Raw genomic sequence first — 22,017 nt, forward strand, 5'->3', positions numbered from 1 at the left:
AGGTAGAGCTTAGAGATGAATGGAGAGGTGAACGTTTCCAACAAAGATTCTTTATTTACAAAATTTCACTGAATAGCTACTGAGAGCAGCCCATCCATCAGCAAATAGTAACTTGAGCTACATTAAGAGGCAACAGTAAATAAAAAAGAAAACAAAAAGAACTGTAAATTAAAAGGGTTTAGATCCTGTGTGTCACTTCCATAAAAGCTTCAGATCAGATCAGCCACTGGAGAAAAAAGAAAGTATACATCATAAAATGACAGGCTAATATTAATAAGAAAGCTTGGTATCAGTAAGAAACTGCAAGACAGCCAGATACACGATACTTTCTGAAGTACATGTTTAAATGTATAGACGGAGTACCCTGTAAACATACCGTTCATTGGCATTTCATCAATCTGTGTGGAATAGTACTGCTCAATATCACGGAGGATACGGATGTCATCGTTCTTTACAAAGTTGATGGCCACACCCTTACGGCCATAACGACCTGATCGTCCAATTCTGCAGAGAAGGAAGGTTACACCCCAGGTTTGTACCTCATTCGTTTTCACAGTGCATGAAGCAAGACTGAGTCCTGTACTATTTTTAAAATGAAATTTTATTAAAAGTAAAGTGATGTCAAATAATAATAGTGTCAGAGATATAATAATGTTATAAGAAAATAATTTAAAAAAGGTTGTGTGATGCGAGTGATTTTCATAACAGACCGCGCTGTAACATGATTAAATCAACAGCTTCTGGCTAATCAGGACCAAGCATTCTACAGCATGGTGTGGTGTAATGTACAGTAATAAAACAATGGAAGCGGGCATCCTATGGCAGTCTCTCAACATAAGGTGATTTAATACTAGATTAAAAGCTCAAATAGTTTTTGATAAAGACCATACCTGTGGATGTACAATTCTCTGTTGTTGGGCAGATCGTAGTTGATGATAAGAGAGACCTGTGGTACGTCCAACCCTCTAGCCCACACATCTGTCGAGATCAGCACTCGGCTAACGCAACAAACAAATACAAAATCTTTACTGTGTGTACAGCGATACTATACTACTACTGTATACTACTACAGTTTCTAAAACAACCCTTCTTTGGTCATGCTGTTGGTCGTACTAATTATTTTGTGAGCTAAAAGTTGTCGTCTGCTCGTCATTCCACATCTTTGGTCAACAGTTTTGTGTGTATGGTATTCCAACAGTGTTCCATGCCCTGCGCTCAACTATAATTAATTAGTTATATATAGTTTATTATATTATGCTCTTGGTGAACTTAACTTCATTTTCCTTTCTAATATATGGGTTAGTTTCAGACACGACATTAAACACTGATTTATCACCTTGCTCCAGATCGGAACTCCTTCATAATGGACTCTCTTTCTTTCTGGGGCATGTCTCCATGCATAGAGGCCACGGTGAAATTTGCCTCCCTCATCTTTTCAGTCAGCCAGTCCACCTACACAGAATAAAAGCAGACAAAGTCACTGTAGGAACAGGGATTAAACATGGCAGGCAGAAATAATCATCTAGGCAAATTAGTAGCTAAACAACAACTGGCAATGGATTTGTAGGATGGTTTCGTGTAATTGTGAACCATTATCTATGCTTTTTATTTCCATGGTAAACCCATTCCTTCTCAGAGCTCCTGAGCCAGTGCTGCTGTGCCTTCCCTATCTAGTCACACCCTTTTGCCCACCAAATGTAGGCAGAAATTGTGAACAGCAAAATTCATGAAGGTAATGGAGATGCATTCTGAAATTACTTCTCAATTATGCAAAATCACATCTTTTTATATACAAGAATTTCTTTTTTAGCATTGGATTAATGGTGAAATGGGTGCTTTAGAATAACTTGTTTTCAATTATAACAGTGTGGCCCTACCAATAAAACATGTCACAGGCAATATGTTATTAATAACTGGCAACAAATAGCAAACAGAAAAGTGTGATTGCTGTTGTGAGCACAACATTGTTTATGATTGCTTGAGCGTGTGGGAATGTGATACTGACCTTTCGCTTGGTGTTGCAGAAGATGACGGCTTGCGTGATGGTCAGTGTGTCGTACAGATCACACAGCGTGTCGAACTTCCACTCTTCTCTCTCCACAGCCACGAAGAACTGCTTTATGCCCTCCAGTGTCAACTCATCACTACACACAGAAACAGCAAAAAAAAATGTATTCCTCTCAAAAAATGTAGACAAGGATATAATGGAAATTAGGAAGTGGCACGATTACAAAAATATAATCCACAAGGTAGATACCCAGCATACTTGATGATATATAGATTCTCTTATGACAATAACTGGCAACATTGTTACATTAAACAAACAAACAAACAAAAAAACTAAAACTATTACTATTTTAAATGCAAACTGCTTCCAGTTGGATTGATTTTACATTATCGTTAATTTAGTAGAAAGATATCACAATGCTTTCAACAATGCATCACCACCCACAAATTACTTTTACTGATTCCGCGAGAATCAGTAGGAAATTTCACATTTAGCCGTAAATGCTCTTTACTATAATCAATTTTACACTCAATAGCATAAAGACACTGGTAAAATCCAAAAGTCAAGCAGTTATGCTGTATGTAACCTTTGAAAGCCAATAAAGCACAAGCAATTGCAAATAATTTTTTTTTTGCTTTAGTATGGAATCAGGGTTATATTTTAGGCATTCTGCTTAGTACTACTCTCTTCCTCACCGCTTGACCAAGATGCGAATGGGGTCTGTCATGAATTTGTTGGTCATCTCCAGGATCTCATGTGGTAAGGTGGCACTGATTAGAACCACCTGAGTAGCAGGAGGCAGGTATCGATACACATCATAAATCTGCTCCTTAAAACCTGCACAAAAAGTTCCACAGAGGTCCATTACAGTCAGACAAACAGACAGACGAGATTCCAGCCCATGTGAATCCTCTACCAAGCCTACCTTTGTTAAGCATTTCATCAGCTTCATCCAGAACCAACATCTTGATGGCACGTGTCCTCAGACTTCTCCGACGAATCATATCTGCAGGAGACAATTAAAGTGTTTATATTCACCATCTTGACTCAAACTATATCTAAAGCACTAAATACTACAATACATATTAGTACAATTACCAAAAACTCTGCCCGGGGTTCCTGCTACAACATGCTGACCATAGTCAAGCTTCCTGATGTCCTCACCCACATTCGTTCCGCCGATACAGGCATGGCACTGGACATTCATGTAGTCACCCAGAGCAAGAAGAACCTTTAAAACAGGATCAACATTAAACACTGGAAAACTGAGACAAGTTAACAGCTAATATATTTAAATCTATTTACCTTTTGAATTTGCCCAGCCAACTCTCTGGTTGGAGCCAAAATTAGCGCCTGGGTCTCACGCACCTATTCATTCAGGAGAAACCAGCATGAGCCACAGAAAAAGGCATCTAAGCATCTCATAAGTAAAAAAAAAAAAAGACTTCAATGATGCAGAACATGATTAACTACCTGAATGTCCAGACACTGCAGCACTGATACACAAAATGTGGCCGTTTTTCCAGTACCAGACTGTGACCTGAGCGGGAGGACAAATCAAAGGCTTGAGATGAAGCAGAATTAAAATTAAGTGCAAAAGTTTGCATGTTCCTTTACCTTAAAATGGTGAGGGCAATAAGACATTTAATAGGAATGAAATCAGGCAACAAAATAGTGGGAAAATAAATGCACATGGAGATAAAATTAGTATTAGATATTAGTAAAATTCTCAAAAGTAAAACATTTTTATTCTAGTTGCATGAGCTTAAAGTGTGGAAAGCATTATTTCTTATTTTAGACAAAGCCAAAAGATAGCAAACAGAAACTCACTGAGCAATGACATCTCTCCCCTTTATGATCTGTTTAATGGCTCTCTGCTGAATAGCTGATGGTTTTTCAAAACCTAAAAAAGGAGGAGTACACGTTTAGATTAGACCTCGAAAGAAAAGTAAACGTGCATTTAATCTTTGTGGCAGACACCAAAATGTAGCACAGTCGCCTACAAGAAAAGAGAAATAAAACATGTCCAAGTCTCATAATAATGACCAGAGACAAACAAAATCCACAACGATCATTTAACACAGAGTATACTTAAAAACATGTGAGAGAGAGAGATAAACAAAGAAAGAAAGAAAGAAAGAAAAGAGAGAGATAAACAAAGAAAGAAAGAAAGAAAGAAAGAAAGAAAGAAAGAAAGAAAGAGAGAAAACAAACACTATTAGCAGGGTTGCTAACATCAGAATGAAGCTTTTTTTCCCACCTGTATTCCCACAAACGCCGCTTAGGGTGTAATTAACCGGTAGCTGTCTCAATACGGGTGCGAAAAAAAATACGCCATCTTAACTCGCTAAACTAGCCAACTAGCAACTTCACATTTCTGTCAGTAAACACGGTGTTTAAACGGAGTTAAACTAACGAGTTAAGCGTTATATTACCACTACAACATGCAGAAAATTAACCTTTTATTCAGCGTTTTGTTTTTATGGAGATGACTAAGTTAGCGAGCGCCTCTCAGGCCCCAGTGTCTGTACCGTAAGCGTAGATCCCGCGGAGTAAATCCTCCCTCAGGCCCATCGTATCAAACGTCGGAGTCACATCGACCTCCTCACTGGTCTCAAACTCCACTTTAGTCATATCTTCTTCCTTCAGGAGTCGCTTCCTCCCACTTACAGGTGCCGCTGCCATGACTGTGAAACGAAGCTGGTAAACTTTAATAAATATAAATGATATAAAACGCGCAGGTCCGCGATAAACACGCAGAAGCCTGAGAAAAAGAAACCCCGCGTGTAGGTATCACGGAAGTGACGCACAAAGTACGCGACAGGAACGAGAACGACGTGTGTGGGAGTAAATGACGTACTAAACATGAGACTATGTTAAACGACTCAATTTAGATTTGTTATTGTGACCGATCCCAAGCGTCTTGGGTCATTTTGGCCAACACTGCTATAGTAAAACTCTCTTCCTTACGGCAGTTTTGTAATTGTAGTAAAATCGTTGTAATGGTAATTAAATAAAACACATCTGAAAAGCTGAGAAGTCGTAAACAAATGACTGACATTCGCTTCATATGGAAGCCCAGTGGTGTAAAATACACCAAAAATTCTGAAGTTAGTTTTAACTAGAGCAGGATTGATCTTTTTAATCAAATGTAAATATTAGGCAAATCTACCCAGTAGCTTCACAAGTAGATGTTCATTTTCTGATCCTCAGCTATTTATCCTGTTCAAGGTCATGATGAGCCTAGACCCTATACAATAAACACATCACAAGGTGTCACATATGCCCTTCTTTACCTCCATAAGTAGACAGCCTATATTCAAGAGTTACAAATTGCCATTTTTTAAAGAATAAAACTCTTTATTTAGACTTTTAAATAACTCAGAATAAATTGCTTGATGCAACTGACAGAATTAATGCCATCTGTACATTTGATGCACATAAGAAACTGACATTGCACTGTAACTGTCATGACTCACTGTGTTAAACTTAAAGCAAACTAGATTATTTATCCCAATGGGAACACCTTCTCTTGTAGAACAAACTAGCAATTAAACAAACCTTGCCAGTACCTTAACTTGCAGTGCTTTCAGATTCTACCTTAACATTCAGTTACTTTTACTAACACCTTTAAATTATTTGATTAGATAAAATTAGATTTCTGCAGCCAGCTAATTAATTTTAATCAACATATGCTTCCAATATTTATCAATCATTCTACATCACCATTGTGACTAGGAACCTGTTGGCTTAAAATTAGGACAAACTGGTCCTTTATGGATTTAATACAGAACAAAAGAATCAGAAGCAAAATCCAGCTCAAGACTTAAATTTATTGTGGGATGTTCCAACGAGCCACATTGAAAATGCAGAGTCCGAGACAAGGTGGATTTCATCTGTACAAAAACAGTCCCAGTTTACTGGTCCTTCATCTCCTTCAGTCTCTTGATGGCAGACTTGACTGTGACAGCAGACGTTGTGCTGTGAGGAAGTGCAAATGTTTTAATCAGAAGACAATTACAATACCAATTACTGTTAATTCTATAAGCCATGTTTAATGAGAAAAAAGGCACATCCTTACTTGTATGTCCAGGCACCTCCAGCAACAGTTTTCATGCAGGACCCACAGTGCCAGATGCCAACAGCTCGTCTCTTCATCTTGGTCTAAAATGAGAGGAAAAAACCCATGACATCAGTAATGCTGTATATTTCAGGTGTCAAAATTTGACTTACACTCAGCTACACTAAAGCAATCTTAATCTAGGTTGGAAATAAAACATTAATTTATTCACACTTCTGGTAGCAGATACCATAAATATCCTTGTTGATTCTTGACTTCGTATTGCACCAAACACTCAAAATCAGCAGTATTGCTTGAGCAGCTGAGTAAAGAAGTGTAAAATATTACAAAATAAACAATTCCAAGACGCACTGCAAGACCCTAAACGAGCAGCAATCTGTAGTGTGAGCAGATCATAAGCAATATTTCCTTTGACATGCAGGTACAAGGTAGTAATCCAAAAATAAAACAGTCCAAAAATATACAAGTTTCAAGAGCCTCCAGCTCTCAAGACCTGATTTAAAAGTGAACAGTGCAGGACAAATCTTGGCCAATCTAGCAATTGGCCAATCTAGTTTCTGTATTAATACTTTTGCACATTTAGCCCTTTTTTTTTTTTATTAGGAGCAAAAAAAAAAAAAAAAAAAAAAAAAAAAAAAAAAACGAACATGTGAAACCTAAAGCAATGTTTTGGTCGTATAAATTGCATTTAATTTACAATCAATTATATTGTGTCTAACGTTCATAATATGTCAGCATAAGTACACCAAAGTACTCACTCAATACTGGCCAATAATACTAGATCAGTAATGATTCAGCACTGATGTACATTTTTCTGCAATAGTGCACAATGCTGACAACACAAACTTGCAGAGATATGAGAAAAGAATGGCCACCGAATACCATCACCACAAATACTTCTTGTTGGAACCTAATGCTGTCTTCAAGACTAGTAAACATATCTGCATCACTAGATCCCTGAAGACCAGCTTCACTCTGCTCATTCTGTTGTAATTTCTAGGCAGAAACTATTCCTAATGCCCCCCCCCCCAATCGACAAGCACAAATTTGAACACAGATTATGCATTTATGACGTCAATCTCAAAAGAAGTAACTACTGACAAGTATTTTAAAGACTGGAAACAAGGGATTGGTGAAGCCTCGATTAGTGCACTGGAATTCCATGCTGTTCCAGCCCTAAGCTCTGACTAAGAACCAGCCATGGAATTATTCTTGGAGTCCTCTTTGGTCACTCACCTTGCCACAGAAGGAGCAGGTGTACTTGGCGTGCTGACTGATCTCAATCTTTTTCACCATCTTCCTGAGGGAGGCACCATAACGAGTGCCATATTTCCCAACAATTCCCACCTTCTTGGTGCGTTTGGCCTGCAGACAGAAGAATCAAAGAAAAGAGACGCGTTTATGTAGCTAAGTCACCATCAAGACCATGGTGTAGATATAAGTTATCATTTAAAGTCAAAGATTTTTGGAAATTGATATGATAACTGGACAATTAGAGTACTAGGTTGGAAAGTAAAGACATTTGATTTCAGGGTTTGACCACAAGTGCAAGGCAATATCTTCTTAGTATGAAAATAAATCTTCCTTATGTATTAAATACTATTTTATATGTATTACTTGACATGCTATGCGTATTATCTTGCTGACCATTAAACAGCACCAACACTCGAGTCTTCTTTATTAAATAACAATCTATCTGAATGCATTTATTAGTCTTAGATCGTGTAACCTGTGTAAATGTTCTATCTAAAAAACTAGAACAAGCGTTCACATAAAGCTGCGATTTGCTTCACAGCTGAAAACAACTTTTCAGTGATGCTGTTGTTGAATATTATCCGACTACACATTACAGCTCTGGGGTATAAAATAAACACCTCTTCACCATTTATTCACACTGTCTGACCCAAAGTGTTTAGACAACATACCTAAAGTTTGGAAAATGGTGTTGGCTATATGGTATATTAGGTTGAATGTGTGTTAGGTATTCATTCAAAAATACAAGCAGCCGAAAAGTCATGGAGACATTAATTACTTCACCAAACAACCTTGCTAGCTAGATTAGCATGCTAGCTAGATTAGCATGCTAGCTGTACATAGCTACGATGAACTTAGCAAACACAAGATAACTAGCTAGATATAATGCCCCCATAGGCAACTTCCAAATGATACGCAGACCTAAAGACACATTTTAATAATACATTTGAACAGAATTCAGTCTGATTGTATGGTCATAACATCGCACCTAGCAACGATAAGACCTCAAAGAGCGGAAAAGTACAAAATATAAACGAATAATCTCTCTTTAGTAAGAACTATCGGCCTGAACGCATTCCGCACACTTTGTAGATCAGGGGAATGAATGAATGAGAGACATGATCGAAACGATGGACCAGATTTAGGTGGATTATTCCACCGCAGACACAAACTCACCATTTTAGTTTGAAGAGGTGCGAAGCCAAAGAGGGAGGATTAAGTGCGCGTGCGCGATTTACCCCATACACGACCGCTAGGGATTCTGGGATATTGAAGGACAGACTAGTTAGGAATGAACTGGGAAAATGTGGACTTTTGTATTTTAGACTAAATCTGTAAATAAAAGCTATCAAAAAGATCGTACAGGCTTTAGTTCAGCAAGTTGCAAAAATATGTAAATTTGCGTAAAAAACGAAACAAAGTGAAAGAAAAGGAACTGAGATATTTCTCCCTTTCATCACTTTTTAAAAACCAATATTTAACTGAGACAATACATACATACATACATACATATTCTTATATATATATATATATGTGTGTGTGTGTGTGTGTGTGTGTGTGTGTGTGTGTGCCTATATATACTCAGACCTGTGAAATGCACACTACTGTTATGTGAGGGTCCTCAAAGTGGGTTCTGGGGACCCCCAGGGGTCCATGGAGCATAATTACAGTCTCTCATTTTCTAATTTTGTCAGTGATGGAAATCACAGCTCAAATATTAAAGTTATTATGCCTACAAATAATGTAAGTTGGAATCATGTTTTGTGTGTGGAAAGTTCATTAAAAAAACCTCTCAGGCTCCAGTAAATAATTAGAATATTACTGTATACATTGAAATATTAACAATATGATTATTTTGTTTATATAAACCTGAGGGTTTATTAACATTTATTTAACAGGTAAAGGGATCCCTGACTCAAACAGTGCACAATGTAGATGTCATGTAATCTAGATGAATAAATGACATTTAAGTGTATACTGTATACATGTTAAAAAACAAAACTGAAAGTATAATTAAGGCATAATTAAATGTATTAGGTTTTGTTAAAGGATCATATGAACTGCTTAATTTAAATCTAGTTGAAATTTAGCCTGATTCTTTTAGTTGTTAGCTCAGTGCTTATCAAAGCAAATCCAGAATACAGGAAAAATCAATAATTAACGCAATTAATTAACATTGCTACAAAATATTGAAATATCAAGAGAAAAAGGACATCCAATCATTCTTTTAGAGCCGTCAAATAAGTTTTATTTAAGCAATACTACATAGATCATCAATAACCCAAAACAACATTTCAAATTTCAAAAGTTGATTTCACTCTGCAAACTAACTTTACTCAAAAATTCAGACTTTTCTCTAGAAGGCTGATGAATTCATTTTGAAATGAGATTTGGTGCTTCACAGATCTAGTGAATAAGAAAAATTTTATAAATTTCTTTTAATTCATTCACAATTAAGAAAAGCAAAAACCTCCTGTGATCTAATTTTATCTTGCAGCATTTTAATTACAAGCTTTATAAATATGATGTCATGATTTAAAGTGTTAAAGTTATGCATGTGGAATACCATGAAACACAGGAATCCAGGATTAAACCTGCAATAAATACTACAAGTGCAAATGTACTGTTATAGCATTTAATACTAAATGGACATCAGAGATACCAACAATCAACACCTCCATTTGGGAAATCTGTGACTAAAGGAAACAAATGCAGTGTTTAAGCTTGACATTACAAACAAAATGTGATGAAGCATGTCAGGAGGGTACAAAACAACAATAAGCTTCTGAGGTAAGCACTGTTTTAATAGTGGTTACTGGATTTATTAACTTGGACAGGATGAATCTGGGGTACACTGTAATCAGTATAGTCATGGTTATTACTGGTGCCTGGTTTCAGCTCTTCAGAATCCTGTCTCTATACTGAGGCTCCTGCGAGTCACGTGCTCTATGTCCCCTGTAACATACTCCTCAAAGTGAGTCTGGTACTTGGCTAACATTTTCAGCATGACACGCAGATTTATCCACCACTGCTCTTTTGGCATCCTGTGTCTGCAGAGACAAAAAGCAAGAAGACATTGTAAAATGGCTCGATCTCATTCACTGAAATATAAACTTATGAATTACGTATTGTGACACACATTAGTACTAAGTGTAAAAGAATGTAGTGACTCACTCAAAGTCTGTATGATCTTTGAGCTCTGTGACAGGGCTAAAGGACATTGTTTTTCTGTTCATGCCGATAACACATGCTGTGTCTGGTGCGTTTGCAAACACACGACCTAGGAATGAGATGGAACATAAATAGATTAAAATCCATGCACTGCATTTCCCAACACTTAAACATGTATTCCACTTTCATTGCATTTCTGTTCATTTTATTTATGAATTTAATGTGCAGATTGTATGAACTGTAACAGATTCTATGACCTGTAAAAGATGAATATGGAATAAAGATGAAAAATGGAAGACATATGACTGTTTACAAATCTCTGTTTTGTATAACAGAATAATTCATTTAATAAGACAAAAGAATTCATAAATGATTTATTTATATAAAAATAATTTATTTAAATCTCTAGATGTCTCTATACTACTATACTATAATAGGGATACAATAAATTGCGATGGTTCTCTACTAACTGATCTGTTTGATTTATTTACATAATAATTAATTAATTTACCTTGAATTTGTTTGCTAGCTTTTGTAATTATTTTACTCATATTTAGGCAATAATTTCACTCCGTAAACAGAAAAAATTCAACATCTAAAATGTAATGAAGTGTAAGCTCCTTACCAACCTGTAAATTCTGAAAGGTCTGAATCTTCCACTAACATTCTGATTTGCTAGTTTTTCTTTATGTTTGTGGCATTAGAGAGAACACCGAATAGTAGGAATGCACATGTCTGTATTCTTAATTTATAAACAGCCAGGCACTTTCAGCTAACCTTTGACAAAATGGCAGGTGAATTTTAATGAACACCGTAATATATTTTTTCTGTTTCTATACTTCTGTAAAGCTGCTTTTAGACAATGTGAATTGTTAAATGTGCTATACAAATAAATTTAATTGAATAACAAAGCATCATAATCACATTTCTAAACAAGTCATTTTCTTAGATTCCCACATCTGGCCTACTGTAGTTTAGTATAGTGTTCATGATGGTACAACATACTTTATTTGTATTTCCTTAAATAATAAACACAAGAGAGCATCCATTGCTAGATTTTTAATTGCCTTTACTCACAAGCACCACACAATCTCTGTATGAGTGGTGTAATTTATAAGAAGAAGAATTTTTGTGAAAATCTAAATCTGGTAGATTAAAATAATGTTTAGTTCCCCTTACCTTGTCTGTAGGTCTCTTTCATTTTCTCAGTGAGCCACAACACAGATTTAACACCCATTTTAGTGCCAAAGTTTCTGTCAAAGGGTGTTGGGACCCCACCCTGGAGTAAAATATATGCCAATTTATATGCCACTATTTAACAAATATTTCAATTCTAATATTAAAACTTAATTTATATCACATATTTGGTCATTGATTCATATTCTACAAAAGCATAGCTCTGGCAGCAATATTCAATGGTTAATATTTGGTTAAATATGATTGTGCTGTTCACATGGCCACACTAACTGTTAATGTATTAACTCTTTCCTTACCTGCTGCAAATGTCCAAGTACATTAACCCTACAGTCGAAGATACCCTTCCCCTCGGCTGAGTACAAGTTGTGGATGAATTCTGTTGTGTAGTGTTTGTGGCACTTCTCATTCCTACACAGAAGAAGACCAAGATAAATACCTCAAATGTCCACTCAAATAACAGATCAAGTTGGACTATGTTTGGTATATGAATAATTGATTGGTATACTAGATTAAAGCAGTTATCAGACAAAGGAAATAAGAGAAAAATAGATGATTTTTACCCCAGTAATCAGGTTATTCTAAAAAAATTGAATCCTCAACCCAATAAAAATTGCTAAAATACACAAGCAGTGAAAACCACACCTTTAAGGTAACATAAATTAATTTATAAATGTTTAAATGTGGACTATTACGATGCATTTTATAGTCAAAATCTCACCTCAGCACTAAACCTCGCTGAATATCATTCTTCATTTTCTCCGTTAAATGCTCCACATTCATCTGACAAAATTAAAACATAATCATTTTTAACTTGATCATAGCTTCAAAATCTTAAATACTTAACTACTAGCAGTAAAGTATTACTTTCAGCATTAACAGCCACATATGAGTTTACAGTGAGGGGAACAGGACTAACTTGCACATTATATTACACTGCTAGGTTCGAGAAAATATTGGAAGGACGTACAGTACCTACCTTTAAGTCATGGATACTGAACGATTCTTCAAAGATGTAAGCTGCATCTGCCCCAACAGCAATGCCTGTGGTGGTTGCCAGATATCCACAAAAGCCACCCATAGTCTCTACAACGAAGACACGCCTTTTGGTTCCAGATGCAGACTGCTTGATTTTGTCACAGCTCTGAGGAAACAGGTAATACATAATAATCATCTTGTGAAGGTTAATAACTGCAGAGACAACCTTGAAAAAATATATGCACATTGAAAATTGATCTGAAGTAGATTTGGGTCAAAAAATATTTATATAAATATATATTTGACTATTTTTCAAAACTCAGGCTGAGCCACAGGTTTTCTCAGACCACAAAACAAACATGGTATACAGTTCTGTTCATGCATTAAATATTATGCAAAGATCACAACTGGTCACCTTATTGATACAAACAAAATTAGAAATTCATCCTGTTCAAAAAATTATATATATATATATATAATATATATACATATGTGTGTGATTGTTCAGACCTCCATAGCAGCATTGACAGCTGTGTCTGCTCCAATACTGAAGTGCGTCCCTGGTACATTGTTACTTATAGTGGCAGGAATCACACACATGACAATGCAGAGTTCATCATAACGTCCCCGTGCCTCCACCAACTGGAGAACACCCTCATATGCCTGTGAAGATTAGAAACAGACTGTGCAAGATGGCAAGAGACACATATGTACACATGCACACACATACACACTTCAAACGAGTTTTTTCGAGTATTTATACCTCAAATCCACCAATAACCAAAAGCGACCGGATGCTGTACTTTCCAATATTTTCCACAATTTTTTCCATGCAAGAGTTTGGTAGGGTTCTAAAATTAAGAGCAGTCAAATACAATGTTACCTGATCATTACCTTCATAAACAATGAAAAAAAGCAATACTCAGAGGGAAGAAGCGAACCTTTTAGTACCGAGCAGTGAACCTCCCTGGCCGGTCCAGCCTGCTACATCGTGCCAGTGCACTTCAGTCACCTGCAGGTTAAACCCAGATCCATTTTACATGCCTGTAAATGAAATGGAACCCGAATGTGGCCTTTGTGCTTACTGGAGCTTACCATATCTTTGGCTAGGCCTTCAAAGCCATCATTGACCGTGTAAACTCTGAGACCCTGGGCAAGACCCACTCTGACCGCTGACCTCACCGCTGCATTCATCCCAGCTGCAGGGGCGCCTACATTTAAAATGGCCATGGAGTGTGTGCTCTGATCCATGGGTGAGGAAGAGTGAGATGGACACACAAATAAATTGAAATAGAAAAAAACGTCTGGCCAATCAGATAAAAAAAACTAGATATAAAATAATTGTGCACTAATTAATTAGTGGATTTTATCAGATTTTTTTTATTATAGCAAATTTAGTTAACAACAAAAAAAACCTTTGACTGGGCTGGTTTCTGGTGAGCCAGCAGTTTGTAGGTGTTCCAGTTGTTCTCAAAGCTCCTGCAACGAGTAAATGAGACATTAGAAAACATTCAGAGATTCACAAATAGAAAAAAGATGTACATTCACAGCACTCACTTTCCACGTAGCTGAATGGCTTCATCAAATCGTTTCTCATTCATGGCTTTCTGCACCTCCTTAGTCTAAACACAGAGTAGAAACATGAGATGAGAGAGAGAGACAGAGAGAGAGAGAGAGAGAGAGAGAGAGAGAGAGAGAGAGAGAGAGAGAGAGAGAGAGAGAGAGAGAGAGAGCAAAAGTGTCTAGATATGTTATATTAGATTTATTAGACCTGGGCTTTTTATCGGTTTATAGTTACATTAATGGTATGAAACATGAAAAAATAGTTTGTATCTGTCAGGCGCAGAGAAACTGCAAAAAGCTTCCATCCTGGAAACTTACTGAATGTTACAAAAGTGCTGACACTGGAGACTCCTTCCATAAATATTACTGTAAATAAATATCCCGTGACAAAAAACAATCACCATATTAACAATGTCATTTTGCTGAATTAAACAACGGCATGCTTTTCAATCGGTTTATAATTATCCCTAGATTATGTAGAGCATCCACCATACAAGTCCATGTGAAGTACATATTAAAAAACGCATCAATTTAACCCTGTGATTTAAATTACCACCAGCTCTACTGTCACGATGCTGCTACTTGTAAACAGAATTAATAGACAGATAGAATTTGCAGTTTTAGCATTAACTCTCCACTCACTAGAATCTTGTTATAACTAGCCATAGCTATTAGTGTATGTGGTTAACTAAACTAGGAACATGTATAATCAACCCAGACTATTAAAAGTTGAATGATGCCCACTGTTGTAGATTTATAGAGATAATGGCATATTAGACATGCGACTCACCATAATGACACATTCCATAAGAGGGAGACGCATGGCCTGGTTACCAGACAGTCCGATCACACACGCCGGAGTGTCTGGAGTCGCCTCCAGCAGGGCCACAACTGCCTCGACCCCCAACTTACTGCTCTATAGAGAAACATACAGTATACAGGCAAAAAAATACCTCATCATCATCATCATTTTAACTTATTTTTAGGGTTTCAGCTATTCTCTTTTCAACTGTTCATTAGACACGATGCCATTAGACAGGGATTTTTACTAGACAAAAATCTTACAAGGAATGAACTCGAAAGACATATAGTCAATAAAATTCTTAAGTTGCATTTTTTAAATGCTCACTATTCTTGCTATTGCACAGCTCAAGTGACATTAGTACATAAGTGAAGTTATAGTGCACAGGTAAAACAGTCCAAACCTGTCTCATCTGTTTGTTTATTGCGTTTTGATCCCATATCAGTAACAAGACTAGTTTCATAACTCACCAGCACCCGGTCGAACGCGGAGGGTGTTCCTCCTCTCTGTACATGCCCCAGTACAGTGACCCGAGTGTCATAACCCAGCCTGTTCACTACAAGCTAAAAATCCAGAAAGGAAAAAATACTGAGAATAATATTAAACACTAACAATAGTTATTTGAAGACATAACTCAGACCTACATCCTTCACATAGTTGGAGGTTATGGGCTCGCCATGTTTATCAATAGCTCCTTCAGCAATGATCACAATGTTGAGACGGGATCCTTTACTGCGGCTCTGTGGGAAAATAACAACACACAAAATCTTCCTTTATATACACAGGACACACAGAAAAAGACACTTGTGTTCTGCTTTGAACCTTGATAACTTGAGCAATTCTTTAAAATCTGAATGTTACATACAAAATCCTGCTATTCTCCTGCCTCACCTCTCCTAGACGGGCACACATGTGGTCCTCCCACCCTTCCTCTGGAGGAGCCTCAGGTATAAAGACCCAGTCAGCTCCAGATGCCAGAGCAGACACAACGGCTAGGTACCTGCCAACCACAACACATCAAAATACAAGACAAAACAGTCATCCCCTCAAATGGAAAACCTTAAAGCAGCAGCAGATAAGCATCATGTATACAGTGTGATGAATCTTCTGCAGTGCATGTACATTAACAATGGAGTGAATAATAATCCAAAAAGTGAGTAATTAATTTCTATGAAAGTGAAAGCGTGTAAAACAATCGAAAAAATAGGGTTTACCCGCAATGCCGTCCCATCACTTCCAGCACAAATGTCCTCTGATGACTATAGAAATTAAACACAGCTTTATCTTACAGATACAATATAATGCTAGTATGTTCCTACTGTAGCAAAAACAGTGTATAAGGTCTTAACAGTATTAATTGAATTCAAATTAAATTCATTTTATTTAATAGTGCTTTAAAAAGAAACATGATCTAAAAACTTTTATCATTTTAATTCTGAATTTTACATTCAGCTTTTTATGTAAAGTTATATTTATTCCTAATGAGAGGCAACAACAGAAATAAATAATTTCCTATCTACATCTGTATATAATAACCAGGAGCAACTTATAAGTATGAGCACCTGAGTAATTTCTGAAGTTATCATCAAAATTATTGTTAAGTCATTTTACCTCTGTGCAGTAGTGGTGATTGCATCGATGACCTCCATGATGCGGTGCAAGGCAGAATCAGCACCGATGGTCATGTCTGTTCCACAGAAGTCGTTATCAATAGAACCCACAAGACCTACAATGTTCAGATGGGTGTACTGCTGAGCCAATGAGTCTGTGATTCTCCCTTAAACAAAAAGCAAAACAAATGTAGTTACATTCCCACGTACAGCTACAGTAATGTGAAAGTTTACAAGACAGTAGTACAAACTATTACACGTCACACAGTATTCGGGTCACTCCAAGGCTTCAGACAGTGCTATCCTGAATGATATAACAGGCTGAGGCAGCTCATGACATGTTCCCATTTTAAAGACACAAATGTGGTTTGAGTTTAAAGTTCAGATAATCAGATTCCTTGAACTCTCCGGAACAGATCAGTACTAAAGTTTTTTTAACTGCTTGTTTAAATGCTGACGTGAAAGGGCCGTGTATTTGAGTACAGCCTGCCAGCCTGTATTACTGAGAAGACAAGGCAACCATTGATGTGGATTCATTCAAGTAACTGGAGCGGAAGCTACACAATAGTAGGAAAGGAGGACATTTGTGAGGAGCCATCGATTACAGGGAGAGACAGAGAGAGCTGTTTATCTCACAGTAACTTTCCCAAATCAGCTACGGTGTACCCTTATTTAAATGCTGAAGATTTATTCAATCTTCTCTACTAAATTCATTCGTGCCTATTAAAAGGTGTGACAGTCTAACAATATAAAGGTCGACAATGATGCATAATTTTTCCTGATCTTTACCCTTTGCAATTTTTACTATTTTAAAATGAGGCTGCCTTTGAAAGTAACAAAAGAAGACAATTCCAATTCCATAGTTCCAATGTGAGGAAGGAGCTTCTCTGAGAAAAAGTGTAAATTGAATTTGAATAAAAGCTACCTTCCGTGACTAGCTGTGCCAGCAGCTCACTCCACTCATTGCGAAAGATGTTGGCTCCAGTGAGGCTGCCATCTCCACCACAGACACACAGATTAGTGATGCCACGCTGCACCAAGTGGAAGGCAGCTGCCAGACGACCCTCTCTCGTGGTAAAATCTTTACAGCGAGCACTGCCAATAATTGTGCCACCCTGAAAGACAACATTAAAAACTCTGGGATTGAGCATACATAGCAAACTCATGCATGTAGGGTAACTTGCTAGAATAAACTGTTCCTTGGGGTGAATGAGGGTAAAAGATATATATATATCTATATATATATATATATATATATATATATATATATATATATATATATATATATATAGATATATAGAGAGAGAGAGAGAGAGAGAGAGAGAGAGAGAGAGAGAGAGAGAGAGAGTGTGTGTGATGCCTGATGATGGATAGGCATAGCATCCAGTGTGTATTCCTGCCTCATGCTTAGTGTTCCAGTGATGGGGTCAGATCCATAAAAAGAGGTTACCATAGATGAATAAATGCTCATTTATTTATAAAATTTAAGTGAATACATTCTTACTTTACTTTAACTTTAGTGAATACATTCCTTTGTGTAAAAGAATTATAATACTTCAACTGAATAATACACAAATTCACATTTTTTTTCATAGCTTCAGTAATGTACAGAAAAATGTAATCTTACTCCATGAAAAACATGAATGGCAATCGTTAACCTTGGTTTTGTTACAATTTCGGTACAGAAACTACTTTTCCAGACATTTTTTCAATACTTTATGAGGTTTCTGTACAAACAAAGCATCTTCTCCACACAAAAATTAGAGCTCATGTTATTAACCCTACCATAACCACCAGCTCTAAATATACTGTAACTCCACACTTCTTTATTACTCCCTGTCTTTTGCAGCTGTATATAATGTCTAAAGTGGTCTATATGTTCACATTCTTTATGTCCTGTTTCTGTGGTAGAGAACAAGAAGCGGACCATGCTGAGGATCATGTCGTAATCTCACAGATTTAATCCCTTCACTCAGCATTCCCTTTTATAATCTCAATCCCATCCTCTCAGTGCAGTGAGTATTGACCTTCAGTGGGGCAGAATACAGCTTTGGATAGAGGGATGCAATGCATTAAAATGTTCAAAGATATATAAAAAGCAGACCTACCAGTTGAATGATGTTGCTCACACTTTGCCAGTTAGCAGGTTTGATGTTGTCACCTCCATCCACAAGCCCTTGATAGCCCTTAGAGAAAAGACATGTTACAATCTGTTACTAAAACTATTTCATAATGTGAATACATGAAACATTGTAGGTGTGCGAAGAAATATTCATTGCGTTCTGTAAATTTGTTACCTCATATATCAGGTAGACTTTGGCACCAACATAAATGCCCATTCGTGTTACAGCACGAACAGCTGCGTTCATTCCTATATACCACATACACACAAACACACATTACTGAATATTTTTAACTAGTATTTCTGTTTGCTAATAAATGGTCAGGAAACTTGAGTGAGTATAATTCTATTTTAATACATTCTGAAAGGAGATGTGTTGTTCACAGTAAGATAACGAATTACTGTGAGACTCAGGTTTTAATTTTTGTTTTTGGGTGTTAAATCTGTATCTGAAGCCATTATCAAGACCTTCCTCTCGTGAATTGAGTTTTTAAACAAGCTTTTTAAAACCAATAATGCCTTTTTGGAAAAATGCAATGTTTAGTTGCCATCATTATGGTGAATAGAATGTTCTGATTGCTTTGCTCTGGGTTCCTCACATATTAAAAAAACATATGCCAGTAGGTGGCCTGACTATGCTAAATTGATCCTAGTTGTGAAAAAGTGTGTGAATCTGACTGGCATCCATTCCAAGCTGCTCCCAGTGTTCCCTGGATAGGCTCCAGATTTACTGTGATCATGGCCATAGGCCACAGCTGAAGATCATTCATTCATTTTCTACCGCTTATCTGAACTTCTCGGGTCATGGGGAGTCTGTTCCTATCGCCGGCGTCATCGGGCATCAAGGCAGGATACACCCTGGACGGAGTGCCAACCCATCGCAGGGCACACACACTCTCATACTACGGACAATTTTCCAGAGATGCCAATCAACCTACCATGCATGTCTTTGGACCGGGGGAGGAAACCGGAGTACCCGGAGGAAACCCCCCGAGGCACGGGGAGAACATGCAAACTCCACACACAAGGCAGAGGTGGGAATCAAACCCCCAACCCTGGAGGTGTGAGGCAAACGTGCTAACCAATAAGCCACTGTGCCCCCCTAGCTGAAGATCAATAAATCAATAAATGAATGTAGTGTTTTGTCACATTGTAGTAAAAAAACAGGAAGATGAAAATATCGGTAGCCAATTGTGGTTGTTGTTACTGTCAATGCTGCTGAATTTCTGAAATTTTGCTCTTCCAGTTTCTCAATAACATGACAAGCTTTGATATTTAACAATGTAAAAAAGTTTTTTTAAAAACAAGGAGAAGCAGGTCAAAAAATGTTTATAGCTTAAGTGATTCTACAGGAACTGAAATATCATGCCAACATTACACAAAGTTACATGTAACTAGAAATTTTCCAGATGCACTTCAGGTCACTAGTGTGCTTAATGGAAAATAATCTTCGGTATGGTAACAGTGACACTGCATCATGTTGCACTGTATCACACCATCATTGTTGATTTAACAGCTCATCCAATCAGGATTTATTCCTTATCATTTTCTATATATTTGTAAATATAAACAATGCACCTGGGAAAAGAATGCTTTCCTAATTTTCATACTCATAGATATGGATTACTTGATGATACAAAATTTCTTGCTGGCTATTTATATATAATATGCAAAATCACCACATCATGTATATACATTTAGATGGATTAAAGGTGTGTTGTGACACACACACACACACACACACACACACACACACACAGTGCAATGAAAGTTCTTTGCATATGTTAACTATTGCCCCATAGCCTTATTTGCTCATTCAAACCACCACGCATTTCTTATTCAAAATTTATTCAAATATGATTGAAGACGTGGTGGAGTGAATATCAGATGAGTAAATAAATAAATAAATAAATAAATAAATAAATAAATAAATAATATCCTGGTGCACGTGAGAAACTCCCACTGCACGTGCACAGCTGTAGTACGTGACATTTCACGCGTTGCGTCACACATCCCCCAGTCCTACATTGTTACACAATTCTGCATGTAATTTCTCAAATTAGAATATAACTCTTCGACTGAGGTTCAGACAGCGGTATGTATTAATGCATTAGGTTATAGCAATCGTTGTAAATAAATACGATTCGAAATGCATCAGCGTGAATACTGAAATAAAGTGAATCCGGAGATTCTTACAATGCAACCAGGCTGATAAAAGTCCATTCTAATTCACCAACACTGAGATGAATTCCAGTGGCTGTGTGGGCGAATATGCATTGCAAATTTCTAGAGAAAACCCAATGATCAACACGATGATGACGATCTGTTCCTGGAATGAATCCAGAATGATCACTGCTCCTCTACTGAGACACTGTAACATGTTTAATACAGTCATTAGATGTTACCTTGTGCATCTCCACCGCTTGTGAGGACAGCAATGGCTTTCCCAGTTCCTTTCATGCGCAGCTTCTCAAAATCCACCAACATGATGCACTGATTTCTGCACACAAACCGATGATGTTTATTTTCCAGATCCGGAGTCTACAGCAATATTTACACTGCTTTTAATCTGACATATAAAATCTAACCTCTCTCTCTCAAACCACTATGTGTCGTGTAAGCGACCCTTTTAGCATTCACCAGACACTGGTGTGTTCCCTGCTGCTCCGCCTCTTTATTTGCACTCTGCATGTTTGTTTAAGGGCCAGAGATTTTTTTGCAGTGCATGGCTTAATGCATTAAATATAAACCAATTCTAGAATATATTCTGTATTTTTTTTCTGCAATGCATCTAAATATAAAATTGTTTACACATTGCAAACTTGAAAATCAGTATAGTTTCTACAGTAGGAATGGTTGCCACGTGGATTATCTGAAAATAGTGGACTTATTATGGATCAGAAGAGCAGGTTAAAAATGCAGCCACACTTTCAGATGAAGTAGTTTTAAGTTTTAAGAATTTTAAGTGGGATGCAGCAACAGAGCATTTTATGAACAGCAAACACACTTCCATGCTCCTCTTGGTCTGCTTATGCATGTACCTTTACTCGTGTGAAAAAGCAGTTATTAAAAGGAAAGGGAAAAGTCATTATTTTTGAATAGCTAGAAAAGATCAAGTGACCGGATATGGATTGAACAAGGTTGCCTCTGTTTAAGCCGTGATACAAATAAGTGCGTGTGAAATGTCCCCCTCTAGCGGTTCTGTTACGTGTTGCAGTCGCAACTAGTTTGTCT

The 22,017-nt window shown here is 37.0% G+C and overlaps 3 protein-coding genes across 3 annotated transcripts; all 3 read right to left on the minus strand.

The window, feature by feature from the left end:
- Positions 1-34: 34 nt before the first annotated feature.
- eif4a3 (eukaryotic translation initiation factor 4A3) lies at positions 35-4,861 on the minus strand. The gene is made up of 12 exons (XM_027162852.2): positions 4,540-4,861; positions 3,839-3,911; positions 3,482-3,548; positions 3,314-3,376; positions 3,107-3,239; positions 2,934-3,014; positions 2,704-2,845; positions 2,006-2,144; positions 1,337-1,452; positions 891-998; positions 377-504; positions 35-226 (listed from the first exon to the last, which is right to left on the minus strand). Exons 1-12 carry the CDS (start codon positions 4,691-4,693, stop codon positions 210-212), a joined length of 1,221 nt encoding a protein of 406 aa, XP_027018653.1. The 5' UTR covers positions 4,694-4,861; the 3' UTR covers positions 35-209.
- A 960-nt stretch (positions 4,862-5,821) lies between these two features.
- On the minus strand, positions 5,822-8,671 carry rpl37a (ribosomal protein L37a). The gene is made up of 4 exons (XM_027162867.2): positions 8,520-8,671; positions 7,326-7,454; positions 6,090-6,172; positions 5,822-5,989 (listed from the first exon to the last, which is right to left on the minus strand). Exons 1-4 carry the CDS (start codon positions 8,520-8,522, stop codon positions 5,926-5,928), a joined length of 279 nt encoding a protein of 92 aa, XP_027018668.1. The 5' UTR covers positions 8,523-8,671; the 3' UTR covers positions 5,822-5,925.
- Positions 8,672-9,568: 897 nt separating this feature from the next.
- pfklb (phosphofructokinase, liver b) lies at positions 9,569-21,443 on the minus strand. The gene is made up of 22 exons (XM_027162881.2): positions 21,189-21,443; positions 18,959-19,032; positions 18,770-18,847; positions 17,587-17,776; positions 16,663-16,828; positions 16,266-16,310; positions 15,943-16,051; positions 15,696-15,791; positions 15,522-15,614; positions 15,040-15,165; positions 14,244-14,308; positions 14,102-14,165; positions 13,782-13,928; positions 13,628-13,698; positions 13,450-13,537; positions 13,197-13,349; positions 12,688-12,852; positions 12,430-12,491; positions 12,008-12,119; positions 11,694-11,793; positions 10,518-10,623; positions 9,569-10,393 (listed from the first exon to the last, which is right to left on the minus strand). Exons 1-22 carry the CDS (start codon positions 21,268-21,270, stop codon positions 10,246-10,248), a joined length of 2,340 nt encoding a protein of 779 aa, XP_027018682.1. The 5' UTR covers positions 21,271-21,443; the 3' UTR covers positions 9,569-10,245.
- Between the last annotated feature and the right edge of the window lie 574 nt (positions 21,444-22,017).

The sequence above is a fragment of the Tachysurus fulvidraco genome, chromosome 2 (genome assembly GCF_022655615.1).
Source record: "Tachysurus fulvidraco isolate hzauxx_2018 chromosome 2, HZAU_PFXX_2.0, whole genome shotgun sequence".
Classification (NCBI taxonomy): domain Eukaryota; kingdom Metazoa; phylum Chordata; class Actinopteri; order Siluriformes; family Bagridae; genus Tachysurus; species Tachysurus fulvidraco.

Bases quoted from the DNA above. Each gene is read 5' to 3' on its own strand.
- eif4a3 (XM_027162852.2), bottom strand. From the start codon at position 4,693: ATGGCAGCGGCACCTGTAAGTGGGAGGAAGCGACTCCTGAAGGAAGAA. The intron at 1,453-2,005 runs GTCAGTATCACA...TATTCTGTGTAG, and splicing joins TCTGCAACACCAAGCGAAAG to GTGGACTGGCTGACTGAAAA. The intron at 999-1,336 runs GTGATAAATCAG...TTGTTGCGTTAG, and splicing joins GAGTTCCGATCTGGAGCAAG to CCGAGTGCTGATCTCGACAG.
- rpl37a (XM_027162867.2), bottom strand. The intron at 6,173-7,325 runs GTGAGTGACCAA...CTCTCATTTTAG, and splicing joins CCTGCTCCTTCTGTGGCAAG to ACCAAGATGAAGAGACGAGC. The intron at 5,990-6,089 runs GTAAGGATGTGC...ACTTCCTCACAG, and splicing joins GGAGGTGCCTGGACATACAA to CACAACGTCTGCTGTCACAG.
- pfklb (XM_027162881.2), bottom strand. From the start codon at position 21,270: ATGTTGGTGGATTTTGAGAAGCTGCGCATGAAAGGAACTGGGAAAGCC. The intron at 15,615-15,695 runs GTAGGTCTGAGT...CTGGATTTTTAG, and splicing joins CCTCCAACTATGTGAAGGAT to CTTGTAGTGAACAGGCTGGG. The intron at 13,538-13,627 runs GTTCGCTTCTTC...TCTTAATTTTAG, and splicing joins TCACTGCTCGGTACTAAAAG to AACCCTACCAAACTCTTGCA.